This window comes from Caretta caretta, chromosome 5 (assembly GCF_965140235.1).
Source record: "Caretta caretta isolate rCarCar2 chromosome 5, rCarCar1.hap1, whole genome shotgun sequence".
NCBI classification, from domain to species: domain Eukaryota; kingdom Metazoa; phylum Chordata; order Testudines; family Cheloniidae; genus Caretta; species Caretta caretta.
In genome coordinates, this window is record NC_134210.1 from 6,166,196 (window position 1) to 6,186,335 (window position 20,140).

At 43.4% G+C, this 20,140-nt stretch overlaps 1 protein-coding gene across 3 annotated transcripts in view; it reads left to right on the forward strand.

Moving 5' to 3' along the window:
• Window positions 1-20,140, forward strand: part of KIAA1328 (KIAA1328 ortholog) — a 296,689-nt gene that overhangs the window by 13,954 nt on the left and 262,595 nt on the right. For all 3 annotated transcript variants that reach the window (XM_075128343.1, XM_048849784.2, XM_048849783.2), the window contains exons 4-5: window positions 1,948-2,039; window positions 17,931-18,046. In XM_075128343.1, the coding sequence (XP_074984444.1) occupies window positions 1,948-2,039; window positions 17,931-18,046 (208 nt within the window). The remainder of the gene's footprint in view (window positions 1-1,947; window positions 2,040-17,930; window positions 18,047-20,140) is intronic.

The following is a 20,140-nucleotide window of genomic DNA, read 5'->3' on the forward strand; positions in this document are numbered from 1 at the left end:
TATGCTAAGAATGGACTTTTAAACTATAAACTGTGTATGCCCTCTGGTGGACATGGATACCAATTGCATCCATTTATTTAGATGAAATATAGGAGTGGATTCAGAGGAACAGCCGTGTTAGTCTGTATTCGCAAAAAGAAAAGGAGTACTTGTGGCACCTTAGAGACTAACCAATTTATTTGAGCATGAGCTTTCGTGAGCTACAGCTCACTTCATCAGATGTTTACCGTGGAAACTGCAGCAGACTTTATATACACACAGAAATCATGAAACAATACCTCCTCCCACCCCACTGTCCTGCTGGTAATAGCTTATCTAAAGTGATCAACAGGTGGGCCATTTCCAGCACAAATCCAGGTTTTCTCACCCTCCACCCCCCCACACAAATTCACTCTCCTGCTGGTGCTAGCCCATCCAAAGTGACAACTCTTTACATAATCAAGTCGGGCTATTTCCTGCATAGATCAAGGTTTTCTCACATCCCCCCCACCCCCTCTGCCATGTACATTGGTCAAACTGGACAGTCTCTACGTAAAAGAATAAATGGACACAAATCAGATGTCAAGAATTATAACATTCATAAACCAGTCGGAGAACACTTCAATCTCTCTGGTCACGCAATCACAGACATGAAGGTCGCTATCTTAAAACAAAAAAACTTCAAATCCAGACTCCAGCGAGAAACTGCTGAATTGGAATTCATTTGCAAATTGGATACTATTAATTTAGGCTTAAATAGAGACTGGGAGTGGCTAAGTCATTATGCAAGGTAGCCTGTTTCCTCTTGTTTTTTCCTACCCCCCCCCCCCCCCAGATGTTCTGGTTTAACTTGGATTTAAACCTGGAGAATGGTCAGTTTAGATGAGCTATTACCAGCAGGAGAGTGAGTTTGTGTGTGTATGGGGGTGGGGGGGATGTGAGAAAACCTTGATCTATGCAGGAAATAGCCCGACTTGATTATGTAAAGAGTTGTCACTTTGGATGGGCTAGCACCAGCAGGAGAGTGAATTTGTGTGGGGGGGTGGAGGGTGAGAAAACCTGGATTTGTGCTGGAAATGGCCCAACTGTTGATCACTTTAGATAAGCTATTACCAGCAGGACAGTGGGGTGGGAGGAGGTATTGTTTCATGATTTCTGTGTGTATATAAAGTCTGCTGCAGTTTCCACGGTAAACATCTGATGAAGTGAGCTGTAGCTCACGAAAGCTCATGCTCAAATAAATTGGTTAGTCTCTAAGGTGCCACAAGTACTCCTTTTCTTTATAGGAGTGGACTGTCTCAGAAAGAAGATGAGAGCATGGTAGATTAGATTTAAAAATTATTCTTGTTTGTGGGGCAAGGTTGGCAGCGATTGAGAAGCAGTTGAGTATAGTGTAGATTTTAAATCTAATAAAAAAGAATTAACACTGGCTAGTGGAGTGGTGGTAACTCAGTTTGGTGTGTGTTTCTAAATAAACAAAACACAATGGAGCTAACAAGATATCTATCCTGATATCACCCTGATCACTGCTTGTATGTTGCATTCCTGTTGCTCTCTCTGACTCCTGTGTATAGCCACACAATGAGTTCCTGATTTTGATCAGTCACTTTGAGTGCAATCACAATACAAATATAATCCTAGATTTGTAGGCCACAGGGGACCATTTTGATTATCTAATTGAATCTCCTGCATAATGGGAGCCAGAGAACTTTGCGGAGCAAACCCTGAATTGAGCCCAGTAACTTGTGGTTGAATTAGAGCATGTCTTTTTTTAGAAGAATCCACCACAAAATGTGGTAAATTGTTCCAATGGTTAATTACCCTTAAAGTTAAAAATAGGCACTGCATTTCCAGTCTGAGTTTTAGCATCATTTTCTAACCATTACATCCTGAAATGCTTTTAATAGCTTCAGAAATACTTGTTCTGTATAAACTATTGCATTTTAAAATGCAGATTTTACTTTTCAGGTCACTAATGGAGGAGTGAAGAGTGCTTCTTTAAAGGATTTATGTCCCGAGGACAAGCGACGCATTGCGAACTTAATTAAAGAACTTGCCAGGTGAGAAGCTTCACCTGAAAATGCATTATGTTTAGGGAGCGTCATTCTTTGAGTTAATGCCAAACATCTTAGAACTTCATCTTTGTTAAATAGACATAAGCATAAAGTGATTGCTCTTGCTGGAAGAGACTTCAGCAAGTAGGAGACCCAGTAATGTTCCCTTACTCCCCTGACCAAAAAAAAGATAGGTGGCACTGAGCTATTAGGCCTTCATCCTGCAAACTGCAGGAGCCTGTTCACACAGAGCTAGTTACAGGATCACGGCCTTAGTTGCAACAAGGTCTCTTTCCTCTTGTGTGTAAAAGAAAATATTAAATTATTTCAGTTATTTCCTTTGTTTTTTGAAATCACAAACGTTGCTGGTATGAAACTGTACAGTGCTCATCTGCCAGAGGAGCAAGTTGAAGAGAACTACCATTTAGAGGTAGGGCCATAAGCTTTCGTGGGTATCCACTTCTTCAGAAACATGAAGTGGAAAATTACAGATGCAGGCATAAATATCCTGGCACATGAAGAGAAGGGGAGTTACCTTACAGGTGGAGAACCAGTGTTGACAATTCAGTCAGGGTGGATGTGGTCCACTCCCAATAATTGATGAGGAGGTGTCAATACCAAGAGAGGGAAAATTCCTTTTGTAGTGAGCTAGCCACTCCCAGTCCCTATTCAAGCCCAAACTAATGGTGTTAAGTTTGCAAATGAATTGTAGCTCTGCAGTTTCTCTTTGAAGTCTGTTTTTGAAGTTTTTTCTTTGCAGGATGGCTACTTTTAAATCTGTTATAGAATGTCCAGGGAGATAGAAGTGTTCTCCTACTGGCTTTTGTATGTTACCATTCCTGATGTCTGATTTGTGTCCATTTATTCTTTTATGTAGAGACTGTCCAGTTTGGCCAATGTACATGGCAGAGGGGCATTTCTGGCACATGATGGCATATATCACATAAGTAGATGTGCAGGTGAATGAGCCCCTGATGGTTTGGCTCACGTGGTTGGGTCCTCTGATGGTGTTGCTAGAGTAGATATGGGGACAGAGTAGGCAATGGGGTTTGTTACAGGGATTGGTTCCTGGGTTAGTGTTGCTGTGGTGTGGTGTGTAGTTGCTGGTGAGTATTTGCTTCAGGCTGGGAGGACTGTCTGTAAGCGAGGACTGGACTGCCTCCCAAGGTCTGTGAGAGTGAGGGATTGTTTCCCAGGATAGGTTGTAGATTGCTGATGTGCTAGAGAGGTTTTAGCTGAGGGCTGTACATGATGGCCAGTGGTGTTCTGTTGTTTTCCTTGTTGGGCCTGTCCTGTAGTAGGTGACTTCTGGGTACCCGTCTCGCTCTGTCAGTCTGTTTCCTCACTTCCACAGGTGAGTATTGTAGTTTTAAGAATACTTGATAAAGATCTTGTAGGTGTTTTGTCTTTGTCTGAGGGGTTGGAGCAAATGTGGTTGTATCTTAGGGTTTGGCTGTAGACAATGGATCATACTATGTGTCCTGGATGGAAGCTGGAGGCATGTAGGTAAGTACAGCGATCAGTAGGTTTCTGGTATAGGGTGGTGGTTAGGTGACCATCACTATACTGTGCAAATAAGCAATCTGTCTCACCTCTTACATGTTTTAACTTCCCTCCCACCGTGATCGAAAAAAATTGGAGTCTCCTCATCACACAAAGATGAAAAATGAAATGAAAGACCTGAGTGAGTCACCCTGTTCTAGTTTCCATTTAAAAAGGAGGGAAAGAACATTTTGTAATGTTATGTTACGCTAAAATTTAAGATGAACCTTTTTTCTTCCATGTATTAAAGGCAGTTGGTGATGATCACCAGCATTGCATACTTATAACCTTTCAGAAGTTTTACTGAGTACTTGCTTGTTTGCTCTTGATGGTAAAACAAAAAAAATTTGGATTTTTTTGCTGTGTAGCTCTCTAGGGCAGGGTCCATGTGTTTGTATTGCCCGAAGCACCATTGTGCCTTAATCCTGATTGAGCCTCAAGCTGCTACCGTAACATAAATATTAAAGAATAACACTGAGAAGATCATAATCACTTTTCTTGGTGTTTAGCATCCGCGTGTGCTCAGTGGAGAAGTCTGTTGCTAGTGAATCCCAGGTACTTGACTTTCCCTAGGAAGCTTATTTTTCTGTCAGATGGTAATATAAATAGTTAATTTAGGAAAAAATAAGACCTTATAATGGGAACAGTCAGGTTTTAAATAAACAATTTAAAAAACCCACAGATTTTATCCCCTCCATTAACACTTCAGATTAAAACACATACTGCTTGGGACTCTAAATGTGCATAAGTTACCTGACTGTTTGAACAAGTGCACCATTTTTTACACAGTCTTCATTATAGGGCATGCATTCTTTTGGAAATCCTAGTTGACGATAAGATGGTGCTTACACTGTCAAAGACTTCATAATACAATAAGGTTCACTCTCTTTTCAATTTAAAAAAAAAAAAACCCTTTAGAAAGTTTATCCTGGAATCTGCTCCTTACCTAATTGTATGTTTCAGTTGGGTGTTCTCACTGGGCTGCTGGCATTTTTTCATAGTATTCTATTTCTTTTTTTCAAGAAAAGAACACTTTGTAAAATTTCTTGCATTCTTCGAGATGAAAGATGGTGTCCAAAATACAAAGTCATATTTTAGCCTAAACATTTTTACATGTACCTACAAATTCAAAAAAACTTCAGGTGTTTTTAACTATAGATTTCAAAATGATTTGCAAAAGTGAGCAAGCATCATTAGCCTTATTTTCTCAGATAGAGAAACTGAGGCACAGAGATGAAGTGATGTCACCCAGTAAATCAGTGATGTAGCTAGGAATGTTGTGTCTCTTGATTTATTCTCATCATCCACTGGAAAACTTTACCTCCTAATAACTTGTTACCAATTTTTGCTATACAATCTTTTAGTAAACTTCCAACTCTATATTTTTAACTACTCCATGTGTTAGAATGTCTAGTTCAGGCTGTAATGAAGAATAGATTGCACTGAAGCCTGCTTACAAATGGTCAAATGCTGTAACTATTCTAGATACTGATCCCACTGTTTGATGTATAGGTGAATAATCTAATAATGAAAAAACCCTCTATTACATTCTTACTCAAAATACACTGCTCCCAACTGAATTCCAATGCACTAACTCATTTAAACCTGGGATTCTTTTAAAGTCTCAGATGCTTTGATTTTTCCCTGAGGATAGTTTGATATTTCTGCCTGACATTTCTCTGAAGAAAAATAGAAAGTGCAGCAACATTAATTTTGAAAAGTAAAATTAGTGGAACACTATTATTTTATATTTAGTTCTTTTATTTTTAAATGTAATCATATTTTTATTGGATATAATTAAGTCCTTTGCAAGAGTGATAAGAAAGTTAAACTCTAACTCCTCTCACCTCATTACCTTTTTTAAAAAACTCTCCATAATTTGATATTTCATAGTAGGAAAAGAACCAGAAAAATACTGGAAAACTTCCAGATAGAATTTGCAGTTAATAATAATTAATAATAAAAAAAAATCAAAACCTCATTTGGCCAGAGAAAAACTTCATAGGTCCTGATTCTGCCGCACTGTGTGCATGGAAATGTCATGGTAGCTGAGAATAATTCCTGCATGTTTATCACAGGATCGTGGATGGAAATTGTTTGGTAAATAACTGCCCATCTCAAGACAAACTGAAGGAAGGGATAAAATCCTGGCAATACCAAAGTCAGTGGCAGAACTTCCATTGATGCAAGTGGTCAGAATTTCACTCAAGATTTGCTGTAATAGCTCAAGTTATTGGCCCATCTCCTTGAGTAACTTGACTTTTCTGCAATGGTTTATGACTGGTGGAGCAACTGGAGATTGTCTTCATCTCGTCACTCTTGCAATTTTGTACATTCTGCACAAAAAAAAAATTAAATTCTGCACACAGTTTTTTAAAAATCTGCAAAATTCTGCAAATTTTATTTCTCAAATAAATGTGGAGACTCCAGCATGGCATTGGGGAGCGCAGGCCACTGGCTGCACAGAGGTGGGAGATCACTGTGCAGCTTCCCCCCGGGACGTGGATTCAACAATGAGACTGCACCCAATCCTGACACAGCGTAAGGACCGGGCCTACCCTAGAAACACCCCAGGGCCCTGCCCCTCTGTGCCAAGTGCACCAGGTATGGGCAGGCAGGCCAGCAAGGCATGATCCAAGTGTGAAGGGGCTTAGTGTGGAGGGATCCAGGTGTGGGTTGAGAGGGTTCTGTGTGAGGCAATCTGAATGCGGGCACCTCAGTGGGGGATCCGGGTACAGGGGGGATCTGGATACACAGGGGATGTGGGCGGGGCGGTGGTGGTTTCTGGCTGCAATGGGGCTCTGCAAGAAGGTCCAGGTGAAGGTAGTTGGGGCTCAGCAGGAAGGATGTCTGGGTATTGGGGGCTCAGTGGGTTGGGGATCCAGGTGCAACTGGTTGGCTCTCGGTACGGAGCGGTTCCCGGGGCGGGTGGCTCATCAGGGTGCAGTGGAGTGGGGTTTGTTGGGGGTTCTGGGTGCGAGGGAGTGGGTGAGTCTCAGCAGGAGGGTCTGGGTATGAGGGGGTCTGGATGCACAGGGGTCGGGCAGATGGAGGAGCAGCTCCCTGTACAGTAATCCCTTCCCCTGTAGCTGAGGAGCGATGGGTGCAGGAAGCATGGGGGAGGGAAATTTGCAGAACTTTCTACAGCCGGGGGAGAAATCTGGAGGGGGTGTCTGACACAGCCCCGGATGCCATGCAGGGGAAGAGGAAGTCCTGTTCTCCCCAGCCCAGCCGGGACTAGCAGCTGAGCCCAGCACAGGATAGGAGCCACTAGTGGGGTCTTCCCCAGTCCTGTGCCCTGCCCCACAGTGATTTACCTCTCTGCCAGCTGCCCTGGCCACCCGACAGATACTGCTGGTCAGGGTTGCATGACTACTCTTGTGGCTTCCTTTTGGTTTCCCATCAGAAAGTCATTTTTCTGTGGGGAAGCAAAGAAATATGTGGGGGACATAAATTCTGCGTATGTGCAGTGGCATAGATTTCCTTCAGGAGTAGTATGCGTGTATTCCTTCCAGACTCTGCTGAAGATTAGCTAATATACTGAAGCATGGACGAGGATTATCTTTACCTTAGTTTGACTAAGTTCTAATGTTGTTAGATATAATATTATCCTGTCCTTTGGAAAAATTCCAGCTACAGTATTTGCTTCCAACCTGTGTTGCAGGGAATTTCAAGGGTTGACCACACACTAGCTATTAGGGACTTGATGAAATTTAATTTTAAGACCGGGTTGAAAGAAGGAACTCAGATCCCTTCTAATCTTCTTTTCAAGGCTAAATAATTATAGTTTTTGCACTCTTCTGTCACTTGTAAGTCCTAGCCATCTCTTTGTCTTTTTCTGTACCTATACAAACTTTTTTACATCTTAAAGGGACATGAAATGGATTGAGTATTCCAAATGAAACTGGTCTGTCGGCTATGTCACATCTTCTGTATTTTATGTGCCTTTTAAATACATCCAATGCGCTGTTCGCTTTAACTAGAGAATCTGACAGACTTGTCACTCCACAGTGACTGATGCTAGACATTCCAAAGGTTTTGCAGGCACTGTGTGGCTTTCTTTCATGTTCCAGCGGGGCTCTGCTCATTGCTTATTCCTTGAAGAAGTTTAGAGCTGGGGTTAGTCATGGCTAAGTTACCAGAGTGCTTTGTGTACTGAGCAGTGCAAGTGGGGTATGATCATTGTGTTTCAAAAACACCCAGAGGTTCCCATGTACTCAGGCAGCTGCTTCTGGCTTACTGATGCAAGTGGCACAACTATACCAGCAGGAGGAAGTTAAACCATTACTCTCCACAAAGACCTATTAGCCAGAGAAGATGTTCATTGACCTCACACTGATGCAGGCTTTCCAGAGCAGTGATGAGGAGAGGGCAACACACAGGATCCACACACTCTCACTCCTTGATAGGGTCACAACTGCCCTGGATCCTTCCAGAGGAACAGTAGGAGATATCATAGAATATCCGGGTTGGAAGGGACCTCAGGAGGTCATCTAGTCCAAACCCCGGCTCAAAGCAGGACCAGTCCCCAACTAAATCATCCCAGCCTGGGCTTTGTCAAACCTAACCTTAAAAACCTCAAAGGAAGGCGATTGTACCATCTCCCTAGGTAATGCATTCCAGTGCTTCACCACCCTCCTAGTGAAAAAGTTTTTCCTAATATCCAACCTAAACCTCCCCCACTGCAACTTGACACCATTACTCCTTGTTCTGTCATCTGCTACCACTGAGAACAGTCTAAATCCATCCTCTTTGGAACTTCCTTTCAGGTAGTTGAAAGCAACTATCAAATCCCCCCTCATTCTTCTCTTCCGCAGACGAAACAATCCCAATTCCCTCAGCCTCTCCTCATAAGTCATGTGTTCCAGTCCCCTAATCATTTTTGTTGCCCTCCACTGGATGCTTTCCAGTTTTTCCACATCCTTCTTGTAGTGTGGGGCCCAAAACCGGACACAGTACTCCAGATGAGGCCTCATCAATGTCGAAGAGAGGGGAACGATCACGTCCCTTGATCTGCTGGCAATGCCCCTACTTATACAGCTCAAAAAGCTGTTAGCCTTCTTGGCAACAAGGGGACACTGACTCATATCCAGCTTCTTGTCCACTGTAACCCCTAGGTCCTTTTTTGCAGAACTGCTGCCTAGCCATTCGGTCCCTAGTCTGTAGTGGTGCATGGGGTTCTTCCATCCTAAGTGCAGGACTCTGCACTTGTCCTTGTTGAACCTCATCAGATTTCTTTTGGCCCAATCCTCTAATATGTCTAGGTCCCTCTGTATCCTATCCCTACCCTCCAGCGTATCTACCACTCCTCCCAGTTTAGTGTCATCTGCTAACTTGCTGAGGGTGCAGTCCATGCCATCCTCCAGATCATTAATGAAGATATTGAACAAAACTGGCCCCAGGACCGACCCTTGAGGCACGCCGCTTGATACCGGCTGCCAACTAGACATGGAGCCGTTGATCACTATCCATTGAGCCCAACGATCTAGCCAGCTTTCTATCCACCTTATAGTCCTTTCATCCAGCCCATACTACTTTAAGTTGCTGGCAAGAATACTGTGGGAGACCGTGTCAAAAGCTTTGCTAAAGTCAAGGAATAACATGTCCACCGCTTTCCCCTCATTCACGGAGCCATTTATCTTGTCAGAGAAGGCAATTAGATTAGTCAGGCATGACTTGTCCTTGGTGAATCCATGCTGACTGTTCCTGATCACTTTCCTCTCCTCTGAGTGCTTCAGAATTGATTTCTTGAGGACCTGCTCCATGATTTGTCCAGGGACTGAGGTGAGACTGACTGGTCTGTAGTTCCCAGGATCCTCCTTCTTCCCTTTTTTAAAGATGGGCACTATATTAGCTTTTTTCCAGTCATCCGGGACCTCCCCCGATTCTCACGAGTTTTCAAAGATAATGGCCAATGGCTCTGCAGTCACATCCGCCAACTCCTTTAGCATTCTTGGATGCAGCGCATCCAGTCCCATGGACTTGTGCTCTTCCAGCTTTTCTAAATAGCCCGAACCACTTCTTTCTCAACAGAGAGCTGGTCACCTCCTCCCCATGCTGTGCTGTCCAGTGCAGTAGTCTGGGAGTTGACCTTGTTTGTGAAGACAGAGGCAAAACAAGCATTGAGTACACTAATTTTTTCCACATCCTCTGTCACTAGGTTGCCTCCCTCGTTCAGTAAGGGGCTCACACTTTTTCCTTGGCTTTCTTCTTATTGCTAACATATCTGAAGAAACCCTTCTTGTTACGCTTAACATCTCTGGCTAGCTGCAACTCCGGGTGTGATTTGGCCTTCCTGATATCACTCCTGCATGCCCGAGCAATATTTTTATACTCTTCCCTGGTCATTTGTCCAATATTCCACTTCTTGTAAGCTTCTTTTTTCTGTTTAAGATCAGCAAACATTTCACTGTTAAGCCAAGCTTTACTATTCTTTCATATTTACTATTCTTTCTACACATCGGGATGGTTTGTCCCTGTAACCTCAATAAGGATTCTTTAATATACAGCCAGGTCTTCTTGACTCCTTTCCCCCTCATGTTATTCTCCCAGGGGATCCTGCCCATCAGTTCCCTGAGGGAGTCAAAGTCTGCTTTTCTGAAGTCCAGAATTCGTATTCTGCTGCTCTCCTTTCTTCCTTGTGTCAGGATCCTGAACTCGACCATCTCATGGTCACTGCCTCCCAGGTTCCCATCCGATTTTGCTTCCCCTTCTAATTCTTCCCGGTTTGTGAGCAGCAGGTCAAGAAGAGCTCTGCCCCAGTTGGTTCATCCAGCACTTGCACCAGGAAATTGTCCCCTACACTTTCCAAAAACTTCTTGGATTGTCTATGCACCGCTGTATTGCTCTCCCAGCGGATATCAGGGTGGTTGAAGTCTCCCATGAGAACCAGGGCGTGCGGTCTAGTAACTTCCGTGAGTTCCCGGAAGAAAGCCTTGTTCACCTCATCTACCTGGGCTGGTGGTCTATAGCAGGCTCCCACCATGACATCACCCTTGGTGCTCACACTTCTAAGCTTAATCCAGAGACTCTCAGGTTTTTCTGCAGTTTCATACTGGAGCTCTGAGCAGTCATACTGCTCTCTTACTTACAATGCAACTCCCCCACCTTTTCTGCCCTTCCTGTCCTTCCTGAACAGCTTATATCCATCCATCCATCACAGTACTCCAGTCATGTGATTTATCCCACCAAGTCTCTGTTATTCCAATCAGGATCAGCCAGCTATCTGTCCCGCACTGCCTCTGAGACTTCCTAAGTAGAGTAGCGGGTGTGGCCACACAATACACTTGACTGAAACATGTTTTTGTAACTAATATGAGAGTCTTGAGGGCCCACTCTCCTTCAATATCTGGCATAGTGGATGGGGGGTTGTAACCTGTGAGGACTCTCAGGATGGTCAGCTTCCATGAATAGGGAGCATCCTCACTAAGAATATGGTATGTGTGACGCCAAGCGGTAGTTCACAGCTGTGGTAGCAAGATTTGCTGATTCCTGTCTTTACCCTCACCCTGCAAATTCTTCCTCCCTGCCTTGACATTTTGTGTGTGGAGCCAAGGAATTCAGTTGTATTTTGGGTGTGTAGAAGTATCAATAAGATATATATCTATATATATACCATGTGTTAGGATATAGATATGCAGGCCTGTCTGTAAAGGCCTATACTCTTTTTTAGGTGTATTCTTATCACTTAGCTAGTTTTAGAGGTATAAAAGAGAGAATCCAAATCACCTGTCTGACTGTATAAGGCCTTTGGCTAAACAGCAGAGGCAGCCATAAGCTGGGAAGTGAACCTCACATTCCAAACTAGTCACATTAAAAGAAGGTGCTATTGGGCTGTTAGGCACTATCAGGACAGGATTGTATTCCTATCACCTCCAGAGAAAGGGAAGTGTCTAGAAAATGTAAAAGGAAACTTAGTTTGATAGCATCCTGTCTGGCAAGAACTCACTTATCTATAGCTGGGATGTGAAATCCTCATTTGTGTTGTTCTATCATTGTAGTCCCCATTTCCCCATTGTTTGTCTGTATAATCTCTGTCTGGTTCTGTGATTGTTTCTGTCTGCTGTATAATTAATTTTGCTGGATGTAAACTAATTAAGGTGGTGGGATATAATTGGTTAAATAATCATGTTACAATATGTTAGGATTGGTTAGTTAAATTTCAGGAAAATGATTGGTTAAGGTATAGCTAAGCAGAACTCAAGTTTTACTATATAGTCTGCAGTCAATCAGGAAGTGGGGGGGGGGAAATGCGGGGTGGGGAATTGGAATCATGTTTTGCTAAGTGGGGAATGGGGGTGGGGAAATTGGAATCATGTTTTGCTAAGGGGGGTGAATGGGAACAGGGACACAGGTGTAAGGCTCTGTGGTGTCAGAGCTGGGAAGGAGGATACTAAGGAAGGAAACTGGAATCATGCTTGCTGGAAGTTCACCCCAATAAACATCGAATTGTTTGCACCTTTGGACTTCGGGTATTGTTGCTCTCTGTTCATGCGAGAAGGACCAGGGAAGTAAGTGGGTGAAGGAATAAGCCCCTAACACCATGCAGACTCATTCATTAGCAATCCTACTCCTCACAGCACTGGGAGGACAAGTACCTTTGTTTGTCTTCTCTCAGTTGACAGAGGGTACCCCTAGAAAATCAAGCCCCTCACCCTTTATTAAATCTTCAATTAAAGGCAGAGCACTGGTATAGTAGTGCCCCCAGACACAAGTTTCCAGAGGCCATTTGGCCATCTCAAAATGAGATTGAGGTGTCTGCATCTAACTGGAAGTACATTACTATACACACCTGAAAAGGGTGACCGGACATTCCTGTGTGTGCATAGCATTGTCACAGAATGTAGAATGCCCTTGCCTGACTAGGCAGATACTGTATAATGGAATTCATGTCCTCAGTCAATGAGAGTGAAGGAGCTCAGAATGGAGTTTGCTGTGCCTGTGGGCTAAGGAACAGCTTGAGGATGAAATCTTTATTAGGGGACATGAGGATTCCTAGCTGGGGGAACAGCGTAGCCGAGTCTGAGATATTCATCTGCTTTCTCCGTGTGGTTCACCAAGCATGTGGATTGGGTGGTTGGGTGTGGATATCTTGGCTCTAAAAACAGAGATGCTATATGTAGTAGAGAGAAAGACAGCCTGGAGCACTGGGCCTGGTGCAAGACCTGTTCCTGTGAATCAAAGTCAGGCGATATATTAAAGCAGATGCTTACAATTTTACTGTCTGGTACATGAACTTAGCAAAGGTACTGCTAGCGTTGCTAAAACACAGGCACTCCCAAGAAGTACTAGACACTGGGTAAGTACGTGAACCCATTCCAAAAGATTAGCACAGGTACCTCCTGACCTAGCACAGGATACGAGGGTTTGACAGAAGTGATGAATAGACACGGCTTAAATTCTCATAGATTGTTTCCCGGAGGGCCCCCCAACCCCACCAACGTGCTATAAAAACTCCAGGGCCCAGCGCGGGGAGGGAGGGGGAACTTGGGGCTTCAGCCTTCAACTGCTGGGCTGGCAGTGGGGGGATGCTCGTGGCTTCCGTCCTGCAGGGCGGCAGAAGTCTGGGCTTCAGCTGCGGGGGGGGGGAGAAGGGGGGTGGTGGTTCCTCAGGGCTTCAGCCCTCCAGGGGGGAGGCTCCATGGCTCGGGGATTCAGCCCTGCTGGGGTGCACTGGGGCTCCACTCCAGACAGCTCCGGCTGAACTTAAGCCCTGTGAATAGGGATGTTTTGCCCAAGACATCAGGAACAAGATACAAGGAGAGGTAACAAGCAGATGTTGTGAAACATGTAAAGTGGTATGTAAATTGTTTGTCTAGAAATCTTGGGGTACCTCGCCTTAACCCTTTGTGTGGCTGAGGGGACAGCAGAAATTCCCGCTGCTCCTTGCCACGGGACACTCATATGTTAGTGTACCTGTAGCTCCTATGGGATGCTAGGACTGTGCCTTGAGGGCTATAAACCTGGCCGAGTGCCTTTGTCCCTGAACCGTGCCTGTGGTCTTTCTTTTATGAGTAACATCGAGGTCTGCTGAATTAGCAGGCTGCACATCTGCTTGTGCTGATAACACCGGAGCTCCAAGAACAGGAGCACTGAGCAGCTGTAATAGCTTAGCCGCCTGAACAGTGTTACCGAGGCAACGACATTCCAGCCCTCTACACTTAAAAACAGTGTATCTCCCTGTGTTGACTCCTGGGTAAGAGAATAGAAACCTTGATTAAAGGGAATCTCTAGGGGACCCAAGAGGATATAGAGGGAAGTCTGAAGGGATCCACACTCATCAGTCCTCTGTATACACCTCAGTAGCAAGCATTGATAGTGACACAACTGGACTGTGGACCATAGAGCTACAGCAGCATGCAGGATAAGGTTTAATCAGTGTATGTGGTGTGGAGATGTTAACTGCTCGGGAGTGTTGCTGCAGTTGATTTGTGGACTTTGTAGGCATAGGTATGTTATGGGCATTAAGTTGTACACAGCTGTGTGGAGCTGCCTATCCAGTTCAGTACAGTGGTAGTATATTTGCTTTTGGGGTGGCCATTCCCAACTTGTTCATAAGACCATACAAATGGCCATACTGGGTCAGACCAATGGTCCATCTAGTCCAATATCCTGTCTTCCAGCAGTGGCCAACGTTAGATGCCTCAGAGGGAATTAACAGAATAGGGCAATTTTTTGAGTGATCCGTCCCCCTGTCATCCAGTACCAGCTTCTGGCAGTCAAAGGTTTTGGGACTCCTAGAGCATGGGGTTGTGCCCGTGACCACCCTGGAAAATAGCCATTGACGGACCTATCCTCCATGAACTTATCTAATTCTTTTTTTCATATCCCCAGCTCATCTGACAGTGCACATGGTGATGTTCTGACATCACAGGGAGTGTCTTTGTCCTGTAGGGCTGTCAGGTGCTCTGCTGTCTTCTTTTCAGCTTGACTGCATAGACCGCTGCATTTGTCCTTTGTCTTCCCACTACCTACCATTGCCTTTAATGACACTGAGTTTGGCTAGTATTTGGCCCTTCAGCTGCTGTTTATTCAGGCCTGATATGTGTTCCTGGACTGCAGACCCAGCAGCGAGTTAGGGGTGGAGGTTACCTTCAAGATAGAGAGCTTATTTAACCACCTGTAAAGCTGTATTTTGCTTGGTGCCCCCTGGTTACCTTTCATCCCCACTGTGCAAGGAGAATCCTGCTCTGTCTTGTGCTACTGCCCCTTCTGCTATCCTGTCTTGCTCAGGATGCTCTGATTGTCACTTTCAAAGCCAATCTCCTCCTTAAGACAAAAAGAAAAGGAGGACTTGTGGCACCTTAGAGACTAATCAATTTATTTGAGCATAAGCTGTAGCTCACAAAAGCTTATGCTCAAATAAATTGGTTGGTCTCTAAGGTGCCACAAGTCCTCCTTTTCTTTTTGTGGATACAGACTAACATGGCTGCTACTCTGAAATCTCTCCTTAAGACATTACTTCCTTGAGAGCTGTGGGCCCTGATCTTCCCGTCAGTGAAGTGAACAAAATAGATGGTGGCTGTACTAATTTGCTTTTGATGTCACATCCTTTCCTCCCATCCCATCTGTTGTCTATCTAGGTCTTAATTCTGCATGCATAAATCTTTCTGAAGAGTCAGACACTACACAAGCGTAAGGTTCTGTACAGGTGGATCCCTTTGCAGGGTCAAATCCATGGGTTTTTAAGCTCTTCAAAGCAGGGCTTTTGGGTAAAGTTTTCAAGAGGAATCTAGGCATTAAAGTCCCATTGAAAGTCAATGAGACATGGGCTTCTAAATCCCTTTTGAAAATAGGTCTGGAGACTTGGTCGCTTTTTGGTACTCTTGAAAATGTTATCCTTTCTCTCTGTGCTGGACTGCCATGTGCCTGGCAAACTGTGAGCAGTACCTAAATGATGATGATTCCCACAAGCTCAGAAACCAGTCGGTGTCATCTTTCCAGTTCCCAACTCCGTGTCTTTGTTCACATGACCCTGTCTGTATGGAATGTCTTTTCCTTATGGTTTGCCAAATTTCCGCCCTCTCTACATTCAAGTCCAGATGGGACAGGGACGGGGTGGGTGATAATAGGCGCTTATATAAGAAAAAGTCCCCCAAAATGGGACTGTCCCTTTAAAAACGGGACATCTGGTCACCCTACATTGTACTGTGTGTTAAATAAAAAGTGCAATGCAGCACATGAACACGATGAAGATAATACAAATAATAAAAGCACAGAATATAGAGATGGGCAAAACCCATTAGATTTGGTTCCTATCCTCTTTGGTCTGTACAGAATAATTCCCTACAGTGCATTTTCTAATGCTTTGTCCAGTTTGAATACTTCTGCTGTATATTGGTGTGGCCCTGTGCTCACATCTTTTTTTGGTGCTGCATCACCCTTGCAATTAGCAGATGACCATCCTCCTTTATATCCCCTCATGGCAAGTGCTGTCACCTTTTTTCCTCTTCTGTTCATTTTCTCATCCCCTTTTCTGCTCCCTCCCACCCCCCCATCTCATTTGTGTGTATAGTTGCTTTCCTTTCTATTGTTTTTCTTCTCCTCTCCTCCCTGTTTCCTACTTGCTGGAAAGCTACATGCTGCTTGGAATGCAGGCATCTATTACTGGCTGTATGGAGCTAGGCCATGTGTGATACTGCAGCTGAAATGAGTGCTGTAGATTCAGAAAGAAGAAGCTAATACTGGTGAGATGCAAAAGCCTGAACCTAAAGTGATGTTTGCTCCTGTAGCTTGTTGCATTAGAGTTCTCAGTGGGAGCAGGGTTGGGTGATATACATATGTTGTCTTATTCGAAGCCATAGGAGCAAATATTAATGGGACCTGGGGGTGAATTCAGGGTCATGTAGCTTTCTCCACATGCATTGCTTTCCTCCTCTGGTGTGTGCAGCCCCCATGTGAAACAGTCTTGTGGTGGATCTAGACTGGTGAACACCACCAATGTGTAGAATTGTGTAGGACAAGAAAATGGGCATAGGCCCTCTGTTGGTGGAATGGTTTAACACCACAGTCATCTCTTGCTATGTATGATATAAAAAACTGTACTTCATGATTAGCTCTGGAGCCTCAGATTGCCCCACTGTAAAGGTGGTGTACATACAGGGTCAAATCATCCCCTTATACTTTTATTTTCTGGCCTTGGGTTTGGAGAGTAGGGATTTTGAGCTTTAGCATCAGCCCTGTTAGGTAGCTACTTCTCATTCTGTACAATCTTTGCTTGAGCTATGGTTAAGGTTGGGGGTTGGAGTCAGGCAGGTGTCTCTTGGCCAGGGAGTTCTGCCTCACCCCCACTGTGGATTTTCCTGTACTGGGGAACGCTGACCCAATCAACATTTTTGTGGGTGCTCCCTGGAATGTTGAAATCCCTTCACACCCCCTATGGGTGAGTTAGAGTGCTACATGGATGACTGAGTCTGTTCCTGATTTCCCTGCAGATCTTGGGACATCAGTGAGTCTGGTGACCTATGTCCTCCCATTTGTTCCAAGGAACAGGCCCTCCTTCTTGCCCCAAAACCACCTCCTCCAAGTAAAGTAAACTGAAACTTGGTCAGTTTCTTGGCTTTTTTACACATTGTGATTCAATCCCGTTATCTTCCTCATGGCAGCTATGGGTCTGAACATTGGTAAAACACTTCGAGATCCTTCAGCGAAAGGAACTATGGAAGTGAAGAGCATTAACTATGTTGTTTAACTGTCTAAAGCAAATAGCATTTTTGGAGAGCTTTTACAGAGCCAAGATTTCCAAGTCATATTTTTAGTATAGATAGGAGTTGTTTGGGGATAGTCTATGGGTAATAATCTTCAGCCTACACGATGCCAGAATAATTTGGGTGTTTTCCCCTTCTCTTTGGAGTTCACTTTGAAATGAAAAATAAATTATGATTGTAAACCTTGCTTACGTTGTCATGTTTTAATTGCTGTCCGGTTATTTATATCAAGCAACAAGATACAAGGCCTCAGGGCCGATACAAAAACAATTACTCATGTATTAATACCTAAACATTTGGTAGAAGAAAATCTGGTTTCTATAAAAACTTTTTCTTTGGTGAAAAGATGTGCAAACAAATAATGTTTTGCTTGTAAAATTAGAAATGGAAATATGTTCTTAAGCTCTTTGTCTTGGGTCCTGATCCTACAACTGGAGCTGTATGGGTAGGCTCCTTACTCTTGTATGGACCTTAGTATGGCTCCATTATGGTCACAAGGGTCAGTCTGCACAGATCTAATTGCACAAAGCTTTGGGTCCTTGCTTGGTAGTTTCCGTGCGGTCCTCCATTGGAAATTAGGCACTGAGGTCATGGTCATGAATTTTATTTCACTCTGACAGGGCAATTGGTCTCTCTTTAATCGTTTCAGGATAAGTGAGGAAAAGGAAGAGACAGAGGAGCGACTGAGAGCAGAACAGGAGTCATTTGAGAAGAAGATCAGACAGCTAGAGGAGCAGAATGAACTTATCATCAAGGAAAGGGAAGATATCCTTTTTTAAAAAAACCCAAAACAACGTGTGGTGGGATTCACTGTCTGAAATAACAAGTGAACTGCAGAGAGATAATTGTTCTAATTTATAGCAGGGAATAAATCTGCATGTGCTGCCATTCAAAAGCAATCAGAGATGACTTGTCAGCATGTGCTGCTACTTCATTTGAGCTTGAAACTGCCGCCCAGCTGTTCCAGTGATGTTATTTTGCTGTGAAATAGATATTTGTCAACTACAAATGGCAATAAGGAGTTTATGCATTAAAATATGGTTACAGATTTTTTTCACTTAATCCTGTTAGACGGTTGTAATTGCGGTCTAAAGCTCCTTTCACATGGCTTTCCACTACTTTCAGTGTCCAGAGACAGGATTTACGCTGAAGGCATTAAAATAAAATAAACCTTGAGATCCGGGGTTTGGCCAGCTCATACTGGGAGAGGTTCACAAAGCAGTATTAATGGAACCAAACATTTTAAAAAAAAGAGTAATGGATCCAAATTATGCAGTTTAGACCCATATTAAAAATTGAAAAACACGTTTGGGTCCCAATGCTGGACTGTGATCTGCACAGATCCATGCACTGGGGTCCACTTGCATGGATCAGATTGCAGGATCAGGGCCTTGGTTTATAACTAGGTTGAGCATACCAGGGACCTCTGAAATATGTTGGAGCCTTGGTCTGTCTTGTATTCAGTCGCCCAAATCCTGGTTCTTAGACTGCTGTCTTTCTACTTTAAACCTTCAGAAGGCTAACGAACAATCCCAACAGGGAACACAAGAGAGGGTTTGTTTAATACAGTGGCATTAATTTTCATAAAAGAAACTGTTCACTCTACTGCTGAATGATATACAGGCTGACAAGATTTGCTGACTATGATGTAGGTGCTGAGAAATATCAAGGCACGTGTTTCTGCCACAAAATACAACAAATTTGCAAAGACTATTCTAACTTCAGACTTGGCTTCAGTGGGACCACAGTTTGTACTTTTGCATTGATTTCAGTAGGATCAGGATTTTGTGGTAGAGTGTTCTAGTTCTTGGGTCTTAATGTGCTTATGAATTTAAGTGAGATGCACGCTCTGTGGGAATATTATCTAGATTGGTGAATATGTACATTTAACTTCCATTAATGCTAATGACTGTTAGTCACTGGGAAGGAAATATACCCCTTTTATAGTTTTTTGCTTTGTTTTTTTTACCTTTATCAGAGATGGGTTGTTCAAGCATAAACATCTTTTTGGAGAAGTCTGGCAAAGATGGCAGAATGTTAATACATGCAGTTTCATACTGTATAAAACTACAAAACCTATGAACATAAAACAAGGATAATTTAAACCAATATAATTTTAACTATGGGAACAGTTATCCATCATACATGAATGATTCAAAATCTTTCACATAACTCCGATCAGTTAATTTCATAACTCTTGAAGTCTGTTCCAGTGCCTAGGAGCTGTATAAAAGACTTACTGAAGTTGAATACAAATTCTTGCTATTTGACAAATAAAGCGATACCACTTCAAGTTCTGTTCAAATGCACAGGGAATTTATTTGCCTAGATGGTACCAGGAATATAATAATTTAAAGAGAACCCCTGAAGGCTGGTAGACTCAAAATTTGACCTACCTTGTTCTTTTTTTAGAAAACTTAATGTAATTAGCTCTGTATTAACAAACCATTGTATTCAGCTGAGCACTTAGAAGTGTCCTACAATAGCAAACTAATCTCTCTAGTCTGTGAGAGGCAAATATCAAACCAGCTATAGTTTCAGCCTTCCCTGGGGTTTATTTGAATATCAGAAAGAAACTACTGTGGAACTTACACATTGTCTTATCTTTCTCTTTATAGAGAAGTGTCTTTATTTCCTTAAAAGCAATAACTAGCTCAATGAGGATGCACTTTACTGTGTACTTAATGGCCCAATTCTAAGGTGTAGAACTTCAGAAGGAGTTCTGAAGGACCAGGCTGTCCGAGCACTGGTGTGTAAATGAGCCAGATTCTATTTTGACTCAGGGTTGCATGCAAGAAGCTGAAGGGGAATTCACACTGAATTATGGAGTTACACAGAATTTTGTATTGAGCTTTGAGC